The sequence below is a fragment of the Malania oleifera genome, chromosome 5, assembly GCF_029873635.1.
Source record: "Malania oleifera isolate guangnan ecotype guangnan chromosome 5, ASM2987363v1, whole genome shotgun sequence".
In the NCBI taxonomy this organism is placed as follows: domain Eukaryota; kingdom Viridiplantae; phylum Streptophyta; class Magnoliopsida; order Santalales; family Ximeniaceae; genus Malania; species Malania oleifera.
This window is the reverse complement of record NC_080421.1, coordinates 101,142,127-101,165,421: the sequence shown is the minus strand read 5'-3', so window position 1 is coordinate 101,165,421 and position 23,295 is coordinate 101,142,127. Positions and strand designations below refer to the sequence as shown.

Sequence of the window (23,295 nt, the reverse complement as noted above, 5' to 3'; positions counted from 1 at the left end):
TTCAGACCAAATGTGACCATTATTCCAATCTTATTTTCGGTGGCAATAAAATATACACAAGAAGCATCATTTCACACTATGTACGCTCGAAACTTAATTGTGCATCCTGAAGTTTAAAGTAGGTTTATTACTCAGGAATTTTCTCTCCCAAATCATAGAATAGAGGGCTTTGTTAAATTTCTTTATTTACACCAACAGGTGAACTAGGGAACTTTCCTAAATGAACTAGAGCCAACCTCTTCACAGAGACTCAGTAAAATCTGCAAGGTTGTCTGGTATTGAGATATCATCCAGAGATTTCATCCTAAAGAGTTAAGGAAATGTTTGTTTGCAGAGCATGTCTTTAAATGAGTACAAAGTTTTCCAGTTTCCCAAGGTTTGTGTAGAGAACTTCAAGAATGGTACACAATGTTTCTAAATTTTATATTCAAAAACTGAAAAACAAGGTGACATTTTTGCACCTTGGAAAACTAGGCCAAAATGAAAACAGTTTTTGACAAGTGAATGCCCCTAATGCTCTGCTACAATCAAACGTTTTAAGAAAGTCAATTGAAAGGAAATTCAGAAATGAACCTGCAGATGATGTTTGCAATGGCTGAATCCGCCGTTGTCTGACGTTCGGCAGCAATCTTGCTTGCGACTAAATCTGGCCAGGAGGTTCCACTTGCCAATGCTGTAAATGCTATAACATAAGCATTTATGCCTGCACCAAAATTAGGGTATATTAACAGAACATATGGTGCCAAGCTATATGCAGAATCATAACTACGGAAAGGGGCTGGGAATTTATTTCCAAGAAGGAAACCTGTAACACAGCTTATTAGATCTGTGAGCTTTGTTACCACATAAGCTATCCCACTGATGAAAAGTAGAGAGCAAATGAAGGCGATCCACCCATGAGTAATTTGATAAGGTGGTATGAAAGCAAACAAAATTCTCCATGGGGCAAGTAGTAACTGCCAGGAAATCCTTGCCAGGCGTAGGTAGATATTGTTCACTTTTCTTGATTCTGAGCTTTCCAACTATTTAATGAAATAACTACATATATATCATCTCGCATTGTCATTAGTTCAGAAAAATTAATTGAGGTGCAGATAATCTAGTGTGAAACACATATACACATCCCTCTAAATAATGCAACCAAGCAATCAGAAAACAAGTACATAGAATAACCCCTATCTTAATTCAAGCAAGCTTCAAAAGATATGAACAGTTCCTCATAAAGCACAGCGCAAGACATCAGGCATAATGCCCTAGGACATCTCACAAAAGGATTTTTATTTTTATTCTGGTTAAAAACAACAACCAAGTGTTAAGCCCCACTAGGTTGGCTTTTTCTGATTGAAAAGATATAACAAAAATAAATTAATCACTATATCTTTATATAATTGATAATTATGTGATGCAGGACAGTAGCAGAAACACAAACAGAGAGAAGGATTAGGGGAGAGAGGAAAGAGAAGAAGAAGGAAGCAGAAGGGAGGAGGAACAAGGAGATGAGGTAGAGGCTGCATGAGAGAGAGAGAGAGGGAAACAGGTCTGGAATTCTGAATTCAAATTTGATAACCGTTCCATACACTACAATTACCTTTATACCCTCCATATAACTAAAACACAGTTACAAATTAACCCCAATGTAACAGAAAATTATACAAACAAAAAATTTATACATGCAGTCTCCAAAATCTATACCAAAAACAAGTATGCTGACTAAATGAAGCAGGCAGCCTTCCATCATACTCCTCGACAGAAAGGAACTCAGCTCCATAGAGTGTACTTGTACGTATGACTCCAAGAGCTCAGGAGCTCTCTCACAAACATCATCCTCAGTAAACAATGTAGCATCCGATGCACAGCCACCTCTCCACTGAACCAAACATTGTTGAAAGTCACCCTAAGGATTCAACTGTGTCATGTGGCTGAGTACGGGGGCTAAATGAAGTAGGTAGTCTTCCATCATACTCCCCGACAGAAAGGAACTCAGCTCCATAGAGTGTACTTGTAGGTATGACTCCAAGAGCTCAAAAGCTCTCTCACAAACATCATCCTCAGTAAGCAATGTAGCATCCGATGCACAGCCACCTCTCCACTGAACCAAACATTGTTGAAAGTCACCCTACGATTCAACAGTGTCATATGGCTGAGTACGGGGGCTAAATGAAGTAGGCAGTCTTCCATCATTATGGCTGAGTACGGGGGCTAAATGAAGTAGGCAGTCTTCCATCATTCTCCCCGACAGAAAGGAACTCAGCTCCATAGAGTGTACTTGTAGGCATGACTCCAAGAGCTCAGGAGCTCTCTCACAAACATCATCCTCAGTAAACAATGTAACATCCGATGCACAGCCACCTCTCCACTGAACCAAACATTGTTGGAAGTCACCCTAAGGATTCAACTGTGTCATGTGGCTGAGAAATGGAAAAAAGCTCGCAGAATGCTGACCCTGCATGCCTACTAGATGACAAAGCAAGAGGCTCAAAGGTGCCTCGGTAAGGTGTCAAATCCTCCACATTAAAAATTGGGATAATGGTCATATGATTAGGAAAATCAAGTAAATATGCATTAGGTTCAAGTTTCTTAACGATAGAGATGGGCCAGTGGCATGGCCATGGAGCTTTTTAAAATTTCTGGGGTAGTGTTCAGTTCCGATGTGAACTATAACACTATCTGCCACATTAAATTCTTTAGCCGTACAACGCAAATCTGCAGCAAGTTCGTAATCCATTAATCCATATAACTTATGGCATGTTTTCTCCTAACCTCAGCATGAAACTCACAGATGTGATGAACAAAAGACTCAACAGGGACAAAGGAGCAAGATTAATGGGTGCATGCGGTTTGTAACTAAATACAAACTCGAAGGAATCTTACCCATCAATCTACTCACACAATTATTACAAGAAATGTTAAAATTGGGTAGCACTGAGTCCCAATATGTTTCTCTCCCGCTACAAATCTAAGTAGATCACCTAGACTACGATTCACAACCTCAGCTATCAATTTGGGGGTGGTGAGCAAAAGAAAACATCAAGATTCCCACACATTCCCCAAATTGTCTTCTAAAAGTAACTAGCAAACTTGGTTCCTATATGGAAGTTAGCAAACCATGCAATTTGACTAGCTCCTTAAAGAGCAATTTAACCACATGAGATGCATTGGAGGTCTTATTACGTGGAACAAAATGTGCCATCTTGGAAAACATATCATCTATTACACATACGGATTCATGTTCCTAAAACATTTTAGGGAAGTTCAATAACAAAATCCATACTCAGAAGTCTGTCCAAGGTAATTGTGGCTGGCAGTGGGAGAGGGGTATAAAGACCAATATTGTCTCCTAGATTAGGCCAAGTGACATGTACAACACCGAGACACTATCCAAGCAACATTCTTCTCCATAGAAAGCCAATAATACTATCCTTGACCATTATCCCTTCTCAAATGACCAGCAAACCCACCAGCGCCAAACTAAGAAATCTCTTAAAGAAGTGTGGGGAATGCATAACCTAATATCCCCTGAATAAGTAGCCATCATGGATGATCAAGTCTGCAAAACTCCTATGTTGGCCCTCACTCACCTTGTGAAAAATGAGACCAAAATCAGGACAGGTAGAATATCCAAATGATGAAATCCAATGACCTGGACACTCATGACATGGAGAAGAATTGCAACTCTATTAAGGCCATCACTGACCTTATTCTTGACACTGGAGCAATGTTTAAGAACAAATGTATATACACTAAGAAACTCTACCCAAGCAACACGCTTGGCAGTCAACTTCTTCATTGAACTTAAAAATCGCAAAGCATGGTTGTCAGAAAAGAGTACAAACTCCTGGGGTAACTTTTAATCTTGGAAGCATGTCACTACAACATAAAACTCATTGTCACATATTTTGTATTTCTGTTCAGCCAAATTATCATTGAAAAATGCTAGCATCCCTCCTGACTTAAAACTCCACCTATACTCACTCCAGAGGTATCAAAAACAACCTTAATGACTGCTTATGTTTGGACACTAGGTACTAGTGCTCCAATCATCAGCTTAATCTTTTAAGAGCTCTAGCAGCATAAGAGGTATAATGTTTAAGACAATTAATGATTGGAACCAATAATGATGCCAAAACCCCTAATGAATCACCTATAGAAAGTAGCTAAGCCAAGCAACATATGAACCAGTCATAGGCTCATGCCACTCTCTAATGTTTCTAATCTGCTCAGGATCAGTTTCTTTTCCTTGTGCAGAAATCACAAAACTAAGAAATAGCACACCAAACTAGATTGGACTCGTCAATTGATTCATAACCTTTTGAGCACAACAAATATCTATTCACATCTAGCATTGGGTAGACCTCATACAATAACTGTCCTAGCTCTATTGTATCTTATTTCATTTTTATAATTTTCTAATTTTTCCAAAGTCCTCCACGTAGCACTGCTCCGTCAGGCTTTTGCCCATTGCGGAAAATGCCCCACTGCTAGTTTGGATCGTTCTGGTAAAAAAGAAGGTAGGATCTTCTTGAGGTTAGCATACAGCTTGGCTTCCCTTGAAGTGACAAAAGCATGATAAGATGTATCAAGTGTTCCTTCCTAATCTTACTATAGACCAGAATCTCAACAAAATAATCCACTAGGAATTTTCCTATGAATTGATCTAATACATGTCATGACCCTCATTAAGGTCTGAGTATTCTAAAGTCCAAAGAGCATGAAAAACCACTCGGACAAACATCCTCGGTCTTAAAAGTAGTTTCCCACCCATCTCTTTGTCTAATTCTGATTTGGTAATATCCACTTCACAAGTCAATTTTGGAATACCGACTAGAGCCAGCTAGCATGTCAAGCATATCCTCAACCTCAAGTCTAAGGATAGGGAGCCTATAGTTGATGGTGATCTTATTGATGGCTCTGCTTTCTACACATCCTCCAAGATCCACATTTCTTTGGGGTAAGAAGGGCTGGCAAAGCACATGTCCTAAGGCTATGTCTAAAGGCCTTTCTCAAGGAGTTCCCTTGCCAACCTGTTCAGTTCAAGATGCTTCTTTGGGTTCATCCTATAATGAGGGAAGTGAGGCTTTCAATAACCTAGACCAGATCTATGGCATGCTGAATGTCCTGCATAGGTGGTAACTAACTAGGAAGATCATTGGGCACTACATAGAAGAACTCAACTAACTCCCCTACCTCAGTTGGAAACTCACTAACCTAAGAAGGAACTTCCCAAGCTAGAACTGCTAGAAACACTTGTTTTTTAAGCTCTCTAGCAAAAGATCCCTATGAACTAGCAACTAGATGTGTTAACAGGAATTGTAGGGCTAGCTTGTTCTTACAAATAGGATCATTGGGTGTGGGCGCGGTAGATATCAAAATAATCTTCTTGTCGTTGTGTCTAAAGTCTAAATACATAATTGTTTCCCACATCATGACTAGTCACATCAAGATCATAGCGCCCATCCATTAAGAGAACATCACGATAAGTCCTGCTTTTAGTCTGCTATTTGAATGGATAGAGGGCACTTCTCAATGACACGTAGATTTGCCCTATTTACCCAATTCACTCTAGAAGGATGGACATGGCTGCAGTGGTCAGACGTTAATGGAATTTCAAAGGGTTCTGTTCTAGTGGTGATTGATGTGTCATGAAATGATGCCTGGGAAGTGCTCAAAATCAAGGGAGCACAAATGTAATTTTCTGGTATCTTCAGGTTGATGAACAGTGCTTCAAATTTCCAATTTTCCTTTATTGCTTTGCATAAATTTTTGGAATTCTCTAATTTGAAACAATGTGCACAGCAACGGAAGTGAATTGAAGTGGTTCTCATTTGTGGAGGAGTGTCCAGCAGTAGAAGATTGTGGATTCAAATCAAAGTGGCTCTGGTACCAAATTGATGCAGGACAGACACAGAAGCAAAAAGAGAGAGGAGATTAAGGGAGAGAAAGAGTAAGAGGAGAAGAGTAAAAGAAGATAGAATAGAAAGGGAGGAGCAAGAAGTAGGAGAAGAGGGAGAGGGCTGCATGCATGCGCACTGGCCAAAGAGAAAGAGAGAGAGGTCTAGAATCCTAAACTCAGATTTCATAACTATTCCACATACACCACCAAAGTAGTCATACCCTGCATCTAACTAAAAACACATATCACATCATTACAAATTATACCCAACATAACAGAAAATTATACAATCACAAACAAAAATCTAATACATGCATAGTTTCCTAAATCTAGGACAAAAATAAGTATGCTGGATAGGCAGCCTGAAGGATGTAGGCGGTCCTCTGTCAAGTGTCATCATGCTCAAAAAGAAAAAGTGAAGGATGTGAGGTCCTGAAATCCAAGAAAGAATGCAGTGCATTCAAGCTCACCACCCACTTGAAACAACAAAATTCTGTTCAACATTCACAGCATCCCAGCTCTCATGCTATAATATTCTTGCGTGCCAGATGGCCTACAGGGTTGTAGAAAAACAAAGCTTTCAGTAGCCTAGGGGGTAGCCCAATGGTTTGTGCGTTTAACATTCAGGTTCAAAACTTAGGAAGGGGTGGGCAGGGATGAGCTACCCACCTTGCATAGCCTGGTGGACCTCCAATGGACCAAAAAAAGAAGAAAAGGAGAGCTCCCAAAGTAGTTTTTCCTTGAGTACTGATGCCAACCAAGAAAGTGATCTCCATAGAAAGGACAGATCTAAGAAATGCTACACCAAGTGAAAATAGAGCGTCGGATATTTTCAACTAAAGCTGTTCTCAAAAAAATGAAGAGCAGAGCCTAGCATTCATGAAACCCCATGCTATGAGCTACCAAGTAGATGAAATCGAGTGGTCATAGTGAAACATGATCACCAGTTCCTGCAAAGCACGGCACATAATAGATCTGTTGATTAATGCACACCCTCTTGATCAGTGTTTTAAAAGGCGAGGGTTTTAGTTTTACCCTCCAGGAGGCGTTGAGGTGTAAATATTTTGGGTTTATATTTTTTTAAATAATTAATAAATAAAATCAATTTATATATAATAAAAAAAATATGAAAAATTTTAAAATAATAGGAAAAAAATATAAAAACATAATTTTTAAATATCCAATTTTAAGTTTAGGTAACAAACACAAACAATATACGTTAAAAAAATAAATATGAGCCATAAGAAAAAGCCAAATTAAATATGTCACAAGATTCTAATTTCTAAAAGCCAGCTGCAGCCAAGAGCGGCAGAGAGAACGAGAGGGTTGCGGAGAGAGGCGCGAGACTGCTGAGGGTCGCTGCAGAGAGACGACAGCTACGAAGGGTTCGCGGAAGGGAAAAAATACGTCAGAAAGAGTCGTCGGAGGCAGATCAGAGTTGGAAGGGAACGTCGACTCGTCAGAGAGAGAGAGCAGAAGCTTCGTCGAGGCTTCGAAGAGAGAGCAGAGGCTTCGTCGAGGCTTCGAAGAGAGAGCAGAGGCTTCGTAAAGGGAGCAGAGGAGAAGAAGCTTCGCGGGAGAGTGAGGGAGGATAGGGTTTCAGTGCATTCTGGGTTCTGGCCTTCTAAATGTTTTTTAAAGTAGGAATCCCAAAAGGCGTACGCCTTGAATCTGAAGCGTAAAAAGGCGAGTTTTTTTGCCTGAGGTGTACGCCTTCTCGCCTGAGGGTGTACACCTTTGTGGACTGATGCATTTTCACCAACGCCTTGGTGTGTTTTAGGCCTCAAGGCGCGCCTCCAATTACGCCTTTCAAATCACTGCAGTCTTGATGAATAAAACAATCCCATCCCCAAATCCACAGTTTATCAACGGTGACAATTCAGTTTTTGTAGTATAAACAAAATTTTCTTTTTTAAAAAACCAATAAGCATCAGATGATTATATTTGGAATGTTGCAGAGCAAGCATTTCCTTTCATCGTCCAACCTATCATCTGAATTGTTGTCCTCAAGAAAATTCAACAAATTTGCAACATGTGACATTTCAAATTTCAAAACCTTTAAACCTCTGTTGCATGTACTCTCCAAAACATTTTCTACTGTTTTTAAAACTAGGGCAATTGGCATATTTCAGTTTTTCAATAGTAAAAAATGATAACAAAAACCAAGAAAACAAAAACAAAAACAAAAAAATTCTCAAAACAAGAAAGCAAGGGGCATTCTAGTTTCTTCTAAATTGGAGTCTCAAATCAATGAAATATCCTTTGGTCTTTATAAGATTCTACTAATCAGTATCTTTGACCCAAAATAATGGAGATGGAAAGTTACCCTTCTCCACACCATCCATCTGCATTCCAGTGAAAGTGTTTATCACAGTTCAACATATGCTGTACAAAATTATGGTACCATAAGTGCATCCGCGAATTGCTGTGTCCAAAGTCTGAGCACATGAGAATCTCCTAACATTGTCTTTGGTTGAGAATGTTCACTGGAGGATTCAGGCATATCATTACCAGGCAGGTTTTGATACACGAGTCCTGCAAAATTATACTTTGATTAGGAGACACTCGTATTTAAGATCATCACAAGCAATTAAAGGAATGCATAAAGTTCCATGTTCCATGATGCTATGAAGCAGATCCTAATAAGCAAATGCATGTATAAAAATTCCAAAACAAGTTATAGTATCATGAAAAGGATTTTGAATATATTGCTAAGCAGTGTGAACATTTGCACACATGAGTACACAAATAACCGCAAGTCAATCACAAATCGCAATATGATAATTGATGCATCAGCAAGCCAACTGATCATTTTTTTAACTCAAAAACAAGTGCCAGTTGAGATGACCAGTTAACATGGATGCCAACACTTGGTGATCAGTGTAGATTAACTAGTACATGTATTCACGGTCTTAAATTTTCACGAAATTATCGAAATTTCCGATTTCTGTCACCCTCGAAATCAAAATGGCAGTTGATTTCCGTCTTACATAATTTCCGTCAAAATCTCAACGAATCATTCAAAAAATTTATCGAAATCTCGAAATTTTAGTGAAACTATTCGAAATTTTAACTATACGATGAAATTTCGTCAAAATTCAAATGAAAAATTTAGGAGTGAAGTGAAATTTCTATCTTAATTTATTTTATTGAAAAAAAAAAGATTATTACAAGTGCTTTTGAAATTATATGAAAAAATAAACTTACTGTAACATTTTATTTAATCATTCATGTCTATATCATCATTATTTGTACAATAAATAATATTTAAATGATTTATGAATTTCATTTGTATTAACTAAAATATATTTAATGTACATTATCTTACAAATATGTTTGATACACATACTATTTTACAACTTTTCCACCGCATACAAAACATAGATGTATTTAATTTGTAAAATATTAGTCCTAAAACTTATATTATTATGTTTGTTAACCATTTCTAAAGTTTCACAAAAAATTCCATGCTTTATTACAAATTTTCATTATTTTTTCAAATCGCCATCGAAATTTTTGTACTTTTGGAGTTTCAAAATTTGAGTCGAAATTAAAATTTAAGACCTTGCATGTATTTAAGGAGCCTCTCTGGCCCAACGGAGCAATCAAAGTTTCGTTACTTTTGCAACCATTTTAGTTGAAGCACCAGCATATGGATTAGACGCAATCAAATATGACCTACCAAACGCCCATCATCTTCTGCAGCAGCAGACGCCTAGGCACATATACGGCATGACATCCTAAAACAGGCTAAAATGTTAGCTTGCCTCACCAATGCATGGACATATCTATATGATGTCTGGGAATATAAAATATAATTCTGTTCAATAATTTCTTAAAATATGCATATATGAGAACTCCGCATGTCAAAATATGAGCAGTGTAGAGGTCTAATGTAATTTAATATTGTCGTGCAACTGCTCTGCAATGCCACTAGGAGGAAAAAAAAATGGAAAATATGCATTCTAATAAAAAAAAAATGAAGTATAATTAACAAGAATAACATTATATTAAATACAATACTCAGTATTCCAAATTGGCAGGAGTTTCCCTATCTTTGAAAAAAAAATTAAATCTAAAATACAATGACAATCAGCCTCCATTTATGTATGTCACAGTCCCTTCTCAAACATAACTACATTTTGTAGAAGTACCACACCATTTCATACAGAACTCTTCCATAAATATTCACCAAAGAATGTTATTACTAAAAAACAAAGACACTGTTACCTGACTCACTTCTTGCATGGACAGCAAAAATATCAACGATGTTCCTACTTTCGTCCCCACCAGCTTGATGTAGCTCAGGATAGTCCTCATAGGCAATGTTTTCATGCTTGCATGAAGCAACCTCTTCTGGAACCCAGTTCTCTGCCCTTTCAGCTCTTTCCCTGAGATATGCAACACAGCAACAGATGTAAGAGGCAATATGAGAATGTAGATTGATTAGGGCAATTTCATGCATTACAGCATGCAGATGGCACTCAAATCTGTGCCATGAGGACACCTCATGGACAGATGCATTCCACATCATTCACTATGCCAAAAGGTCTCAAGGAGGTTATGGTCTCATGGTCTGAGGGAGAGCACAAGCCCTACAAAAGGCAGAAAGATATTATGGGACACATCTCATAGACAATATAATGCCCCAAATGCACTTCCCCATCCTATCTCTTGTTCCCAACATTTCTTCTCTCTGATGCAGGACATCTGCGCAGCAGAGAATCACCAAGAAAATGATAGAAAATTAAGAGAAAACCAAAAGAAGGTAACACAAAATCAATGGGAAAAATAAAAGGGAATGGAAAATCGAAGCAAGACTTAATTTAGGGATTAATTCTTAATATTCAGATCTACCTCTCACAGTTGCACATCAAGTCTTTATATAGGTTTTCTCCTAGTAACAAATAAGGAAACAATCTCTAGGAAATAATATCAATTCCATAAAGAAACACTCCCTTGGAAATAATACCAAATCTCTAAATAAGGAAACATAATTTTGGAAATAACAGAAAATCCCTAATTAATAACATCATAGCAAATTCCTAAATGAAAATTACATAATTAAATCCAAATATCCTAAATTATTCCTCCACACAATACACATATGGTAAACAAGAACATCTCCAAATGCCTTAATCTTTCTTGTACATGACCTCTTGATGCTGCCCATCATCTCCCCTGGTTGAAAAAAAAAACATTTGACCTCGAATTTGTAACATTTGAAGGATGACAAACTGATGATTCATGCAAAACTGGAGTGAATGATATAATCTGCAGATTTCATAAATAAGCATGAATTCAACTATTCAAGTGGACAAATCATTGAGACAAACTTATCAGCAACAATAAATTTCACATATGCAATCCCCCACTCATGCCTTCAGCCTTTAACTCCACGGAACTTACCATCCATGGATGGTTTAATTTCTGCTGTTTCCACCTCCTCCAGCTCCTTCCTAGATCTTTGGGCTTATATCTCAATTTTGGAACATTCTTTACACCCTTAAATCCCATTGCTAACTCAACTGGCTGCAGCTCTGGTTTTTGACACAGACTCATTAAGCATCTCTACATGCCTCTCCTCAATCTTCTTCAACAATAAACTCTTTTCAGTCAACAATTGTGTGAGCTTTAACAATGTCGAGTTGATTGTTTAGCTTGGTATCTGTCGAAGTAGTTCACTCGATCATAACTACAAGTTCCTTTATGCATGTACCTAAATGGGCCATTACTTTTATTAGTGTCTTCATTATTCATATCCGCAATTTCCTTCTTGTAATATTGTAGATCCATATTTGTCTGTTCCACAAGGACATGGATACCTCTCTGAATATTCAATTCTGGCACAACTTATTAAACAGGCTCGAATTGATCCCTGGTTATTATGATTATTGGCAAGGATCAGGTATGGGTAATGATATTAGGGATGCAAGAGTGATGGTCAGGTGACAACAGCAGCAGCCAGGATCAAATTAAGGTTGTGGGATTTGGGAAGCTCTCACATTCAACGGCAATGCGGACAAAAGATGGATGAGCCAAAAATCTGTGATGTTGGAGATGCACAGCAAGAAGTTTGTGCTGCTGCAACTATTGCTGGCTAGGCTATTGACAGTGATAGTGCTCTGGTTGTGGCCCATGATTATAAAGGAAGGAGATTCTGGTGGATGATTCAAGAGTTGTTCAGCAAGTAAGATCTGTTAGTTGGGGCTGTGGGTGGTGGTGGCAGGTGTGATTGCAATGTGCTAGAGTTTCTGCTGTGGTCGTTAAGACTGGACAAATGGTTGTCTGACGGCGGGACTGGCAGTGGTGGATGGTAGTTTGATGATGGTAGCCAGGGAGGACCCCAATGGGGCTTTAATGCAAAAATTGATGCAGAACCGATTGGCAGCCGAGAATCAGCAAGAAAAGAAAATTAGGAGCAATCCAAAATAAGGTGACAGAAAATAAATGAGAAAAATAAAGAGAGAAAGAAAATCAAAGCAAGATTTAATTTAGGGCTTTGTTCGCAATATTCAGAAAATCAAAGAAGCTATACAAGGGGTTTGTCAGGCCTGCTCCTCTGCCTCTCATGTTTAGACAAGCTTTTATAGGCTTTCTCCTAATGCTAAATAAGGAAGCAACCTCTAGGAAATAATATTCCCACAAGGAAACAATTTCTAGGAAATTATAGCAAATCCCTAAATAAGGAAACATATTTGGGAAATAATAGAAAAAGCCCTAATTAACTAAATGCTGAAGATTATATAACTAATCTAAATATCTTAAATTATGCCCTATACATATGGTAAACATTCACAATATGGTACAGAGTATGATCCCTAGACCCTTTGTGCAGCAGCCACCACCAAACCAAGCCCCAATCCTCATACCCTATGCATGCCTGCTGCTATAGGAGGATCGTCCACACCACCAAAGGCCTGAAATAGCTCAGCAGTCACTGGAAAAATCTTAGACAATACTGCCAGTTCAGAATCACTGGAACCCCTTGAGATCATGCAAATCTGCCTCACAACTACCTCTAGACATCAATGATTTTTAGCCGCCTGAAAATTTGAGGTCCACTCATGCCAGCCAAAGGCTGACTGCTTGGGTTCCATTGGCCGGCACATGAGGCATCGTAAGCCTTGTTTTTGACCCATCCTGTTCCCAAATGGTTTGAACATCTCTATAAGCCATGATATCAAGTTGCGGGTCATGTTTTTTGTCAAAGATCCAACCTTTTTTCATTGTTCACTCACAGCACTTCGTTAATGATTGTTTGGCATCGTTTGAGTCTGTCAGTGGTAGCTGACTTCCTTGGGGCCGTGGCAGTGTTATGTGACGGGGATCACACTCAATGAGATCTTCATGTCTACTGTAGCCATAGACATAATATAGTCTTTATCATTATCCAGGCATCTTATGACTTAAATATTTTACAATTACATGCTGGTCTAATTTTTAGGGATATTATATTATTTCTTTGAAATTGTTTCCTTATAACATTTGATATTATTCCCTTGAGATTGTTTCATTATGACATTTGATATTATTTCCTAGAGATTGTCAGTGTTATGAAAAAGCCTGCATAAAGGCTTGATATGTGGCCATGAGGAGGCAGATTGGAATATTGAGCATTAAGCCCTAGATTGAGTTTTGTCTTCCTATTACTATCATTTAATCTCCTTTTGTTTTCTCTTATCTTCTGGCTTCCTTCTCTTGTGCCATTTTTCCTGCATCAACTGGTATCAGAGTCTCATCTCAATTCCCCATCATAGCTTCACCACAGCGGCTATTCACAGTCACCAGCCACCCTCTACCTTCCAGTATTCCAGCCATGCAGCCATCATTCTCCTCAGCCATTGATGCATATCTTCTTGCCCTAGCATCAGCGACACAAAACCCATCACATCCATCATTCATAAACCAATGCCCCTTCCAAAACCCTAGCTGACCCCAAGCTTTTCACCAATTAAAACACCCAAACCTGAATTAACAACCACGCTGAAACACTAATCATCAAACAGTCCACATATAGAACCCATTTGACTTGCAGCACTATAGGCAAAGACAGAAGAAGCCAAGAAATGTATCAGAAAATTTATGAAAAAAAAGATGTCATCACTGTTGGCAGCTGCCAGAACAAAGCAGAGATAGCAGCAGGGGGGGGGGGGGGGGGGGGGTGGGGACTGCTGCCATTGCTGTGGTGTCACCACCATCTTTGGTCATTGAGGAAGAAGCCCAACCAGCAGATCTTCCTTGCTGAATCTCAAATCATCCGCCTGAATCTTCCATTCAATCATGGGCCATGACTAGAGCACCATTGTCTTCAAAGCTTCACCATCAATAGTTGCAGCGCTGCAAATTGCCAGCTTACATCTCCACCATCGCATGTCCCTGGCTCTGCCATTTTCCATTTGCATGTGCTATTGAACATATAAGCTTCTGAAATCCATAACCAATGTAAGACCTCATCCTGTTCATTTCTCTTCTTTAACCTCATTCCCTTCCCGCAAAGAACAACAAAGCCCAAACCATAACTGCATGAGCACAATCAGCTTTTATTGTAACTGATCTTCCTGTATCAACCCAACTATAGCTGCACCCAAACAAGCTGATTCTGCTTTTATGCCATTTGATCCAGTTCATTCTTCATTTTTTTTTTTTGGGGGTGGGGGGGGGGAGCTATTTTTTTATTAAAAAAAAATTAATAACAAAGCAAAAAAAGGCTCATCACTTGACAAAAAAATTTTCCCCTTGTTAAGGCCTGACATACATTCTTTGCCAACTACCAAATAGCTTAAGCTTTTAGGTAAAGTGCTTTTCTAACATGGTATCAGGGCAAGTGGCCAGGAGATCTTGAGTTCTTGTCTTCTTGCCCACATTTATTGTTTGTTTGTTAAGAATTATTGTATGCCCTATAATGGGTATTGTTTATCATTTGTTCATCTCTCCACATGCTGTCAGGCTGCACATGCAGGGGAGTGTTAAGGCCTGATATACTTTGTCAGCACACAACCTAATAGCTTAAGCTTTTTGGTAAAGTAGTAGTCTAAACACCCCTTTTTCCCATTTTCTCATTCATGAAATTACACTCTTCTTGACAACTACTTGGCTTTGAGACTTCAAGAATGTACCAAGTTCCAACTTTAAGAACTATGATTCATGCTAAATTTTATTTTCGTTTGTAGCATGGGTTTATCTATTGTGCCCTTTTATATTTCTATATTCATTATAAAAAAAAACCATTATTTCCTTGCTAGCCCAATTTGCACCTAACCAACTGCAGGAACCCAAATATAGGCACTCATTCATTTTGTGTATTTACTGCGGGCATCAGTGATGTGAACATCATCAAATATCTTGAGTTTAATCTTAGCACACCTATCCTACTTGTGCACATTTCCTCCTATTGTGACCATCAGAAACTCAAAAGATGCTCGTGCTGCCATCGAAAAAGAAATCAAGACGATCAAAATAGCCCTTCCATCTGCAAGAAACTGCAACCCAACTCCACAACTCAGTTAACCAACTCCAGCAGATCATCACAGAATTCAACAAAAATAGAGACTAATTTCCATGCAAAAGTAGGAACTTGATAGCTCAAAGAATAGAACATCAATCGTTGCATGAAAAGCATCTAAGGAAACAATCTATCAAGGAGAGCCAAGTGAACCCTAGGATACTCAGATCTTTGAGTCAAATCAGGGTACTAATGACTCTACTCAGTCCTTAAGAATGCTAGGTCTAGTCCAGTACCCCAATTCCTCTTTAAAAGCAGCACATGTCAGAGCCTGCACTATGCAACCCTCCTCACCAAGGCAACCTTCAGTTGGTCCTCCGCCTAGGGTTACTAAACCTAGACTCCCTCGGAAGGATATGGTAGTTAAGTCAATAAGTGACAAGCTTCCTTATGATGTTGCAGATGCAGGTCCCCACCCTTTTGATCTAAAACATAGGCATCCTAATTATTTTACCAAGACTGTTGATGGACTTATGTTAGATCTCAACCAACTGCTAATTCTCAATTTCAACCTAGCACATTAAAGTTCATGGGCCTTCCGATGATAGTAGGATCGCAGCATTGTTAGATTGGCTACAAGAGTTAAGAGGACTACTTTGAAGGTATGGCATGACTGACACATCAGTTTGCCAAGATGAAGCTCCTGTTAAGCAATATTGCCATACAATTCAAAGGGACTTGTATAGTTCAGCAAGAGGAGATAAGAAGTAAATTGGAAGAAAATATGTCCCTGCTCATTATAGGAGCCAGTTACTAGACCAATTGGTATAATCTGTTGGAAATAATTTAAATTTTAATGCATTTAAGCACAATGAAACCTAAGGGACTTAACAAAAAACAGAATACTTGGAAAGATGAAACATTACAAAGAATAAATTACGGTAAAGAGATTACAGATGAAGCACAGAAACTCTTATGTCGAAAAACCGAATTCACCACCTCCAACAGTGCAGCAGGTACTCAACATTTGGTCTCCAAGATTCAACAGCCTATTCTACTAGTGAGCTGCACACTAAACCAGAAGCTCACAAACTAAACCCAATCTAGGCTTTAGCTAATATTTGATATAGGAAAAAGATAGAGAGGAGATGAGGACGGCAATGTTAGGAGAAGTGTTGGAAGGTCAAGCGTATCTCAAAAGCAGTGAGCTACACCTTTTTACAGCCACTGCAGAAGGGTGTTAAGGTGGATTAAATTCATTGTCTTAAATACTAAAAAACTGAAAAGTAAACCTTGTAAATAATTTAGTCAAAAAACCAGCAACTGCTGCAAATTAAAATTGTAACAGCTAGCTATTGTATAAAATCAGAAACTGCCATCCATTACTACACTTCAGGACCAAAAACTCAATTAGACAAAGCTGTTAAACCAAGAGACAGCCCTCAAAATTGAATTTTGAAAACACAGCTAAGGCTGGAAGTTTAAAGCCATAAAACTGAAGCAATAATTACACTCCAAACCTAATTTTTCAAATTAGAAAGTAAACACTGTTGTTTAGTATAGAAGCCCTTTCATTTTAGCTCAAAAAGAGATTCTAAGGAAAATAAGTTGTGTAGTAAAATACGAGTCAAGGCCTACAGAAGAGTTAACTCCCTTTGACAACCAATATAGGACTAGAGCTTCTATTCAATTTGAAGCACACCTACATTTCCAACATAATCTTTGGTAGGTCACCTTAGTGCCACTAAGTACAAGACTCGTTTTGTGTACTTGTCTACTTGATTTTGCATCGTCACATTTCTTTAAAGGAGGCCTATCATAAAGATTTGGAGTTAGAGAGTTATAATAGGACTTCTTTGCAAAGGAGGGCCATGCCCTAGGCAAGATTGGTGACCTTTGATAGGGTTGTATGGCCACTGGCTCCACTTGTTCCCATAAAGAACTCTTGTAACCCAAATCCTTCAGCTCCACTAGCAAATCAAAATTTCTAGGGATAAAGGGTCAGCTCTTGTCACATGTTGACCACTCAACCTATCCATTGAGTTTCATTGTTACCATACTAAGACCTATCCATTTAGTTTCATCATTACCATACTAAGAACACATAGCTGCCTGGTATCCTTGGCATACCCCAGCCATAAAACTGGAAGATGAGGAACCCAAGAAACAACAATTACATTTATGAAACGTCAAAACCACCTGAATTTGAGGAGTGTGAGGACAAGGACCCTAATGTTATTAGGTGTACAGTGGCCAACCAGGCTCTGAGTCGTGGAAATGCTCCAGTATCTTCTACATTTACGCTCATGGAGATAAAGTCTACAAGCCTGTTATTGATGGGGGTAGTTACATGAATATACTATCAAAATCATCCTTGAAGAGAAATAATCTCAAGCCTCAGCCTCAGCCTTGTCCATATAGAGTTTCTTCAGTAGATAAGACTTCCTTATTAATTTCTAAGCATTGTAGGGTACCTCTTCAAGTAAGTGCATACTTTATGACATCTTGCCCAAGGAGGTAGCGAGTGTATTACTTGGTTGTCAATGTTAATGCCCCAAACCTTTGACTGGGAGAACGCTAACATGTTCAAACATAGCAATAGGACAATAACCATGCGACCTCCTAAGCCCATAGAGAAAACCGTTGGCTTTAAGGGTATCTCCACAATGTCTAACACAAAAGGGTGTCACAATTTGACTTGTAATAAATTTAAAAATAGGAGAAAAGTTAGGATTGGTGCTAGCAATAGCACCAATAGGAGAGTTAAGTTTGACTTAACCTTAACCTCCGGAGACTGCCAAACTCTTGAGTGAATTTCAAGATGTCACCTTTAAGGAAATGCACAATGAGTTGCCTCCTCCACTAGACATTGATCAAGTTGTTGACTTTGTTCCAAAGTCCTAGTTACCAAATCTCCCATATTATAGGTTGAACCCTAGGGAATGTGCCAAATAGGTAGATGGATAGAGGGATTATTAAGAAAGGAAGACATAAAGCCAGCCTTAATCCTTGCGCGATCCGAACTCCTTTGACTTTGAAGAGGATGTTGAAAGCCGAGCCATCAACAAAATCACAATAAATTATATGGGTATAACGATATGGGTTCTAAAGTCGATTCAAAATTGGATCTATGTAGAAGATATCACCCAATCAGGATACAACCTAGGGATGAGGGGACGATTGCTTTCAAGACCCAAGATTGTCTTAATAAGTGGATTTCATGCCTTCGAGATTGTCTAATGCATGTTTATGAGTGTCATGGCGGAACTGCTTTGTTTTTTTCTAGGTAAGTTCCTTTTGATCTATTTTGATGACATCTTGATTGGTAGTGAATCTAGAGGGGAACACTTGGACCATCTTCATGCGGTTTTAATTACTCTTAGGCTTGCTAACATGTATGGTAACCTTAAGAAATGTTCCTTCCTTCAAACTCAAGTCATTTTCTTAGGTTGTCATGTCAACACTAGGCATTCTGCTTATCTTAAGGGAAAGCTATATTGGCCAAACAAAAGCCAAAATCCATTTCAGATGTTGCAACTTTGATGGGCTAGCCACCTTTTACAAGTAGTTCATTAGGAACTTTAGCACCATCATGGCTCTATCACTTATTGTCTAAAAAGGGGGATTCTATGGTCTACAGCTGCTGCAAAGCTTTCTAGGAGATAAAGCTTAAGAAGTCTTGCACCTGTTTTATCAGATTGTTTCTCTGAAGTCTTGGAGGTTTCATATAATGCATCTCAAATAGGTGTTGGCTGGTTAAGTCAAGAGAGGCACCCTTTCGCCTACTTTAGCAAGTAATTAAATGATGCAAATTTGAAATATACCACATATCACAGAGTCCTATGTTGTGGTATAGGCACTTAGGCATTGGAGGTATTATCTTCTACCCCAGGAGGAGTTTGTCATATATTTCAATCACCTAGTGATTGTAGTTTGGATGACTTACTTAGGTGCATAGTGGAGGGTAAGCTTGGAACTTGGGAATTGTTCTCATTTGCTGAAAAGTTTGCAAAAAAAAAAAAAATCAGTGAATTGGGAATGACTCCTTTTTGAAATTGCCCATGGTTATTCCCCTTGCCACCTTGTTTACCTTATCCCCTTGCCACTTGATGCAACATAGAGCCTTTTCTGCAACATATTTGTGACCCTCATGCCGATATTAGACGAAAGGTTGCTATGAGAATTGCACAATATAAGCTAGCTGCTCATGCTCATCATAGGAATGTTGAGTTTAATGAGGGTGACTATGATGGTACATATTCACCCTAAATGCTACCCCAAGCTTTCTTTCAAGAAGTTACATGTTTGTGCTTCTAGTCCTTTTTGCATTCTTCATCCTTTGGGCCCTAATGTGTTTATGCTTGAACTACTATCCAATATAATCATTAGTCCTACTTTTCAATAGTGAGGACTTAACCCCTAACTAAGGCACCTTTGAGCCCCCTTTTGTGCATCGAAATATCTCACCTTTTGGAGTGGTTCCTCCATCAATTCTACTTCAACTCTTCCACCTCTTCCACCCTCTTCTACACAACATGTCGAAACCATTCTAAAAACAATCAAGTTGCATCCACACAAGGATGTTGTAGATGATTGCCAAGGATGAGTTGCATCATTTTTTCCCCGCTAGAGGCAAGTTTTCGCACCGCAAGGGAATCAATGGGGTTCAGACTCAAAAATATCATTATGTCTACCATAGGCATAGACATAATAGAGGGTTTTTATGATTTAAATACTTTACATTTATGTAATGGTCTATTTTTTAGAGATTGGATATTACTCCTGGAAGTTAGCATTTGATATTATTTTCTAAAGATTGTGGAGTTTTGCCTTCATTTTTACTCTCTCCCCCCCTCCCTCTCTTATTTATCTCCCTGTTATTTTTTCTTATTTTCCTGCATCCAATGCTAATTGGTCTTGCATCACTATATTACTGTGTTTGTGATTCCCAAAAGCATATTCTCTTATTGATTGCCACAAGTAATAATAGAGAATTTGAATGGATAGAATTATGTACAATAATCTAGGGCTTTTAAGATCTATCTGACAATCTAAACACTTGTTTCGGCTCAGGCCCAATGATGCCAATGAAAAAAAGTACAGTTTAGAAAAATGCATTGACTGTCTCTCTGTAGTGGAATACACATGTGCACACATCCAAATATAAGCAAGGAGATTTGGGATTATGTCAGAATCTTATATTCCAATAACATTACTTGTATGTACGGTCTCTCCCCTGAGTACTTTGCAGACATGAAGCGCATCCACAAGGAACTCAACATTGTGCAACTTATAATACTTGATGTTTGCGAGATGCAAAAGCATTGGGTCCTAGCGAGTCTAGTCCTAGATTGATCATTCATGGCAGTGCAAAGTTGACATCCTTTGCTAACATTTATTCCCGCATCCTTCATGCTTCTTCCAGCACATATGTTTCAGTTTTGACCTCTAGATCCAAGAAGAGTGCTTTAGTCACACAAGGTTTCTCTGGTTATTAACTAGGTAGTAGCAAAAGTTATTGGGGTAGTTCAAGTAGAACTATGGAAGGGATGGACTTGGTAGAGGTTCTCCAAGCAAATGAGATCATTGTGGAGGAGGAGGTCCTACAATTGATAAGTTTTGGGATCTTCATAGTAAATCCCCAGGTATCACTAGTGCAGCCACCAAAAATTGCATTCTTATTGGTTCAGCAAATGGAATGGAGTATTTATTTCAAATGAATAGCATCGAAGCTCCTTCAGTATCAAGCATCCTTACAAGCCTCTCTTCCTATTGCATCTATGTTAATCCTACACCTTGCTTGTCATCTAGTATCTCTCTCACGAATCCTCGGATTATAGATTTAGTTGCTACTAGCCATTTAATGGGTATAACCAATTTCTTTCCCACCCCCCAGTATTTTGAAAATTTATTTCATGTTACTGTTGTTGATGGGCTCGCTACTACCAATAAAGGAATGAGGGCAGTAAATCCTACTCCATCTATTTTGCATATTCTCAAGTTTTCCCTTAATCTTATGTCAGCTAGAAAGATTACAAAATACATGAATTGTCCTATAACATTCTTTCTTCACTCCATTGTCATCCAGGATTTGAAGACAAACAAGACGGATTGGCGAAGCACATAAAGCAGTGGACTTTGTTAGGAGAGAGTATGTTATTACAGCAATTAAGTTGTGTACAGTGGAGGTATTTTTGTCCTTAAGACTTTTTATTAATATATAAGAGGTCAGACCTGGATTTTTGCATAAGGCTCCAGCAAAAAAACTGCTGCCTCTTCTTCTTTTGCTTTCTTCTTCTCTGCTGTATCTAGCTTTACAACATGGTATCAAAGCATTAATCCACTCTAAATCTGATTTGTCGGATCTGTTCCTCTGGACACACTTTTTTGGCTATTTTCCTGCTCTTCCCCTAATTAGTTCTCAAATCTAGTTTTCTGGTTGGTTTGAGAGCCATTTAGGGACCCTTTTTCAAAATCGCAGTTTGGCTGTGCAGCATCCTTCGTAGGATGCTGTGTGTTTGTGGTGGTTTGCTGATGTGAAGCAGTTATCTGTTTCAGGTATACTACTGGCGCTGGCTGGTGTTGGCATGATGAAGTTGTTTTAATTCTGTATGTTCATGATTGCTTGCTTTCTTGCAATCTTGTATAAGTTTCCGGTGGTTTCAATTAGTGTTCAATGACTCAGTATTCACGTCTAGCTACTGCCAGCAGGTACAGATTGGTGTTCAAGGACTCCGCACTCGCATCTACTTGCTTCCAGCAATAATTCCTGCAGTTGCTGTGCTGCCATGTCATTTATTTAGTGCCTGGGTGCTTGTTGCTATCTGCCTTCTACTGTGTAAAGTAATTCCTTGTAGGATTCCAACTTCAGTTTTATGGTAAGAGTTACCTCTTGAAGTTCTGAAGTGCTGGTGTGCTTGTGTGTGCTGCCTGATTCTCCATGGTAGCTGTGTTATTCATTCCCGATTGTTAATGATGGACCAGCCCCATATGAATGTTTCATAATAAATATCTCATTCAAGAGTTACTTGTCCGCCCCATATGAATACTTGCGCCAGCCCCAAATGAATGCTTCATAATAAATCTCTCATTCAAGAGAAGAGCTACTTGTCTTCTCATGCCTTGGTCAATGCATTCATGGTTCATAATAAATCTCTCATTCAAGATAGGTGTTATCTGTTATATAAATTGAGAGTTTATTCTCTTATTAAAGAGAAGAGTTTTTATTATTATTATTATTATTATTATTGGAAGAAAGAAAATTAAAGAGTTGACCTCAAGGAGAGTAAATTTTCATCCCTAATTTGAGGGAGAATTAATTTGATATGAGAGGGAGTTATTCTTGACGGGGCATATATATAGGTGCTTTTGTGGGTCTTTGGAAACTGTGTCAAAGAGCATAACATCTTTAGATGCTCTTGTATTCTATCTCTTCTCAATAATGAAGTTCTCTTGTCATCTTCTCCTGTGGATGTAGGCTATAAGCTGAACCACGTAAATCTTATGTCAATTCTCTTGCATTTCCTTTTTTATTATTGACTTATTTTTTCAATTGTGGTACTTGCCAATCCTAACAAGTGGTACCAAAGCAAGGTTCCTAATGTTTTGACATTGTACGACATTGAGAAATTTGATGGTTTGAGCAGTTTTAATCTTTGGCAAGTTAAAATATGTGCTGTCTTGACCCAAAAGTGTTTGGTAAAAGCATTGCTGGGAAAAGAGAAAATGTTGAGTATTTTGACAACTGATTAGAAGGAGGAGATGGATGACAAAGCTTTGACAGCAATATAGTTATGGCTTTCAGACACTATTCTGAGATATGTCCTCTCAAAAAAGACCACTACTAATTCATGGTTTAAATTGTAGTTGCTATACATGACAAAGTACCTCACCGACAAGTTATATTTGAAACACCGCTTGTACATGTTGCAGATGGCAAAAGGTATGTTTATGAAAACTC

The 23,295-nt window shown here is 38.5% G+C and overlaps 2 protein-coding genes across 7 annotated transcripts in view; one reads left to right on the top strand and one right to left on the bottom strand.

Annotated features, from left to right (window-relative positions):
* Positions 1-23,295, top strand: part of LOC131155035 (uncharacterized) — a 389,116-nt gene that overhangs the window by 61,904 nt on the left and 303,917 nt on the right. The window lies entirely within an intron of this gene.
* Positions 1-23,295, bottom strand: part of LOC131155028 (magnesium/proton exchanger) — a 45,567-nt gene that overhangs the window by 1,030 nt on the left and 21,242 nt on the right. For 5 of the 6 annotated variants that reach the window (XM_058107913.1, XM_058107918.1, XM_058107914.1 and 2 more), the window contains 4 exons: positions 10,121-10,281; positions 8,295-8,425; positions 806-1,022; positions 574-703 (listed from right to left, as the gene is read on the bottom strand). In XM_058107913.1, the coding sequence (XP_057963896.1) occupies positions 574-703; positions 806-1,022; positions 8,295-8,425; positions 10,121-10,281 (639 nt within the window). The remainder of the gene's footprint in view (positions 1-573; positions 704-805; positions 1,023-8,294; positions 8,426-10,120; positions 10,282-23,295) is intronic. The other variant, XM_058107917.1, reaches the window with a different exon arrangement.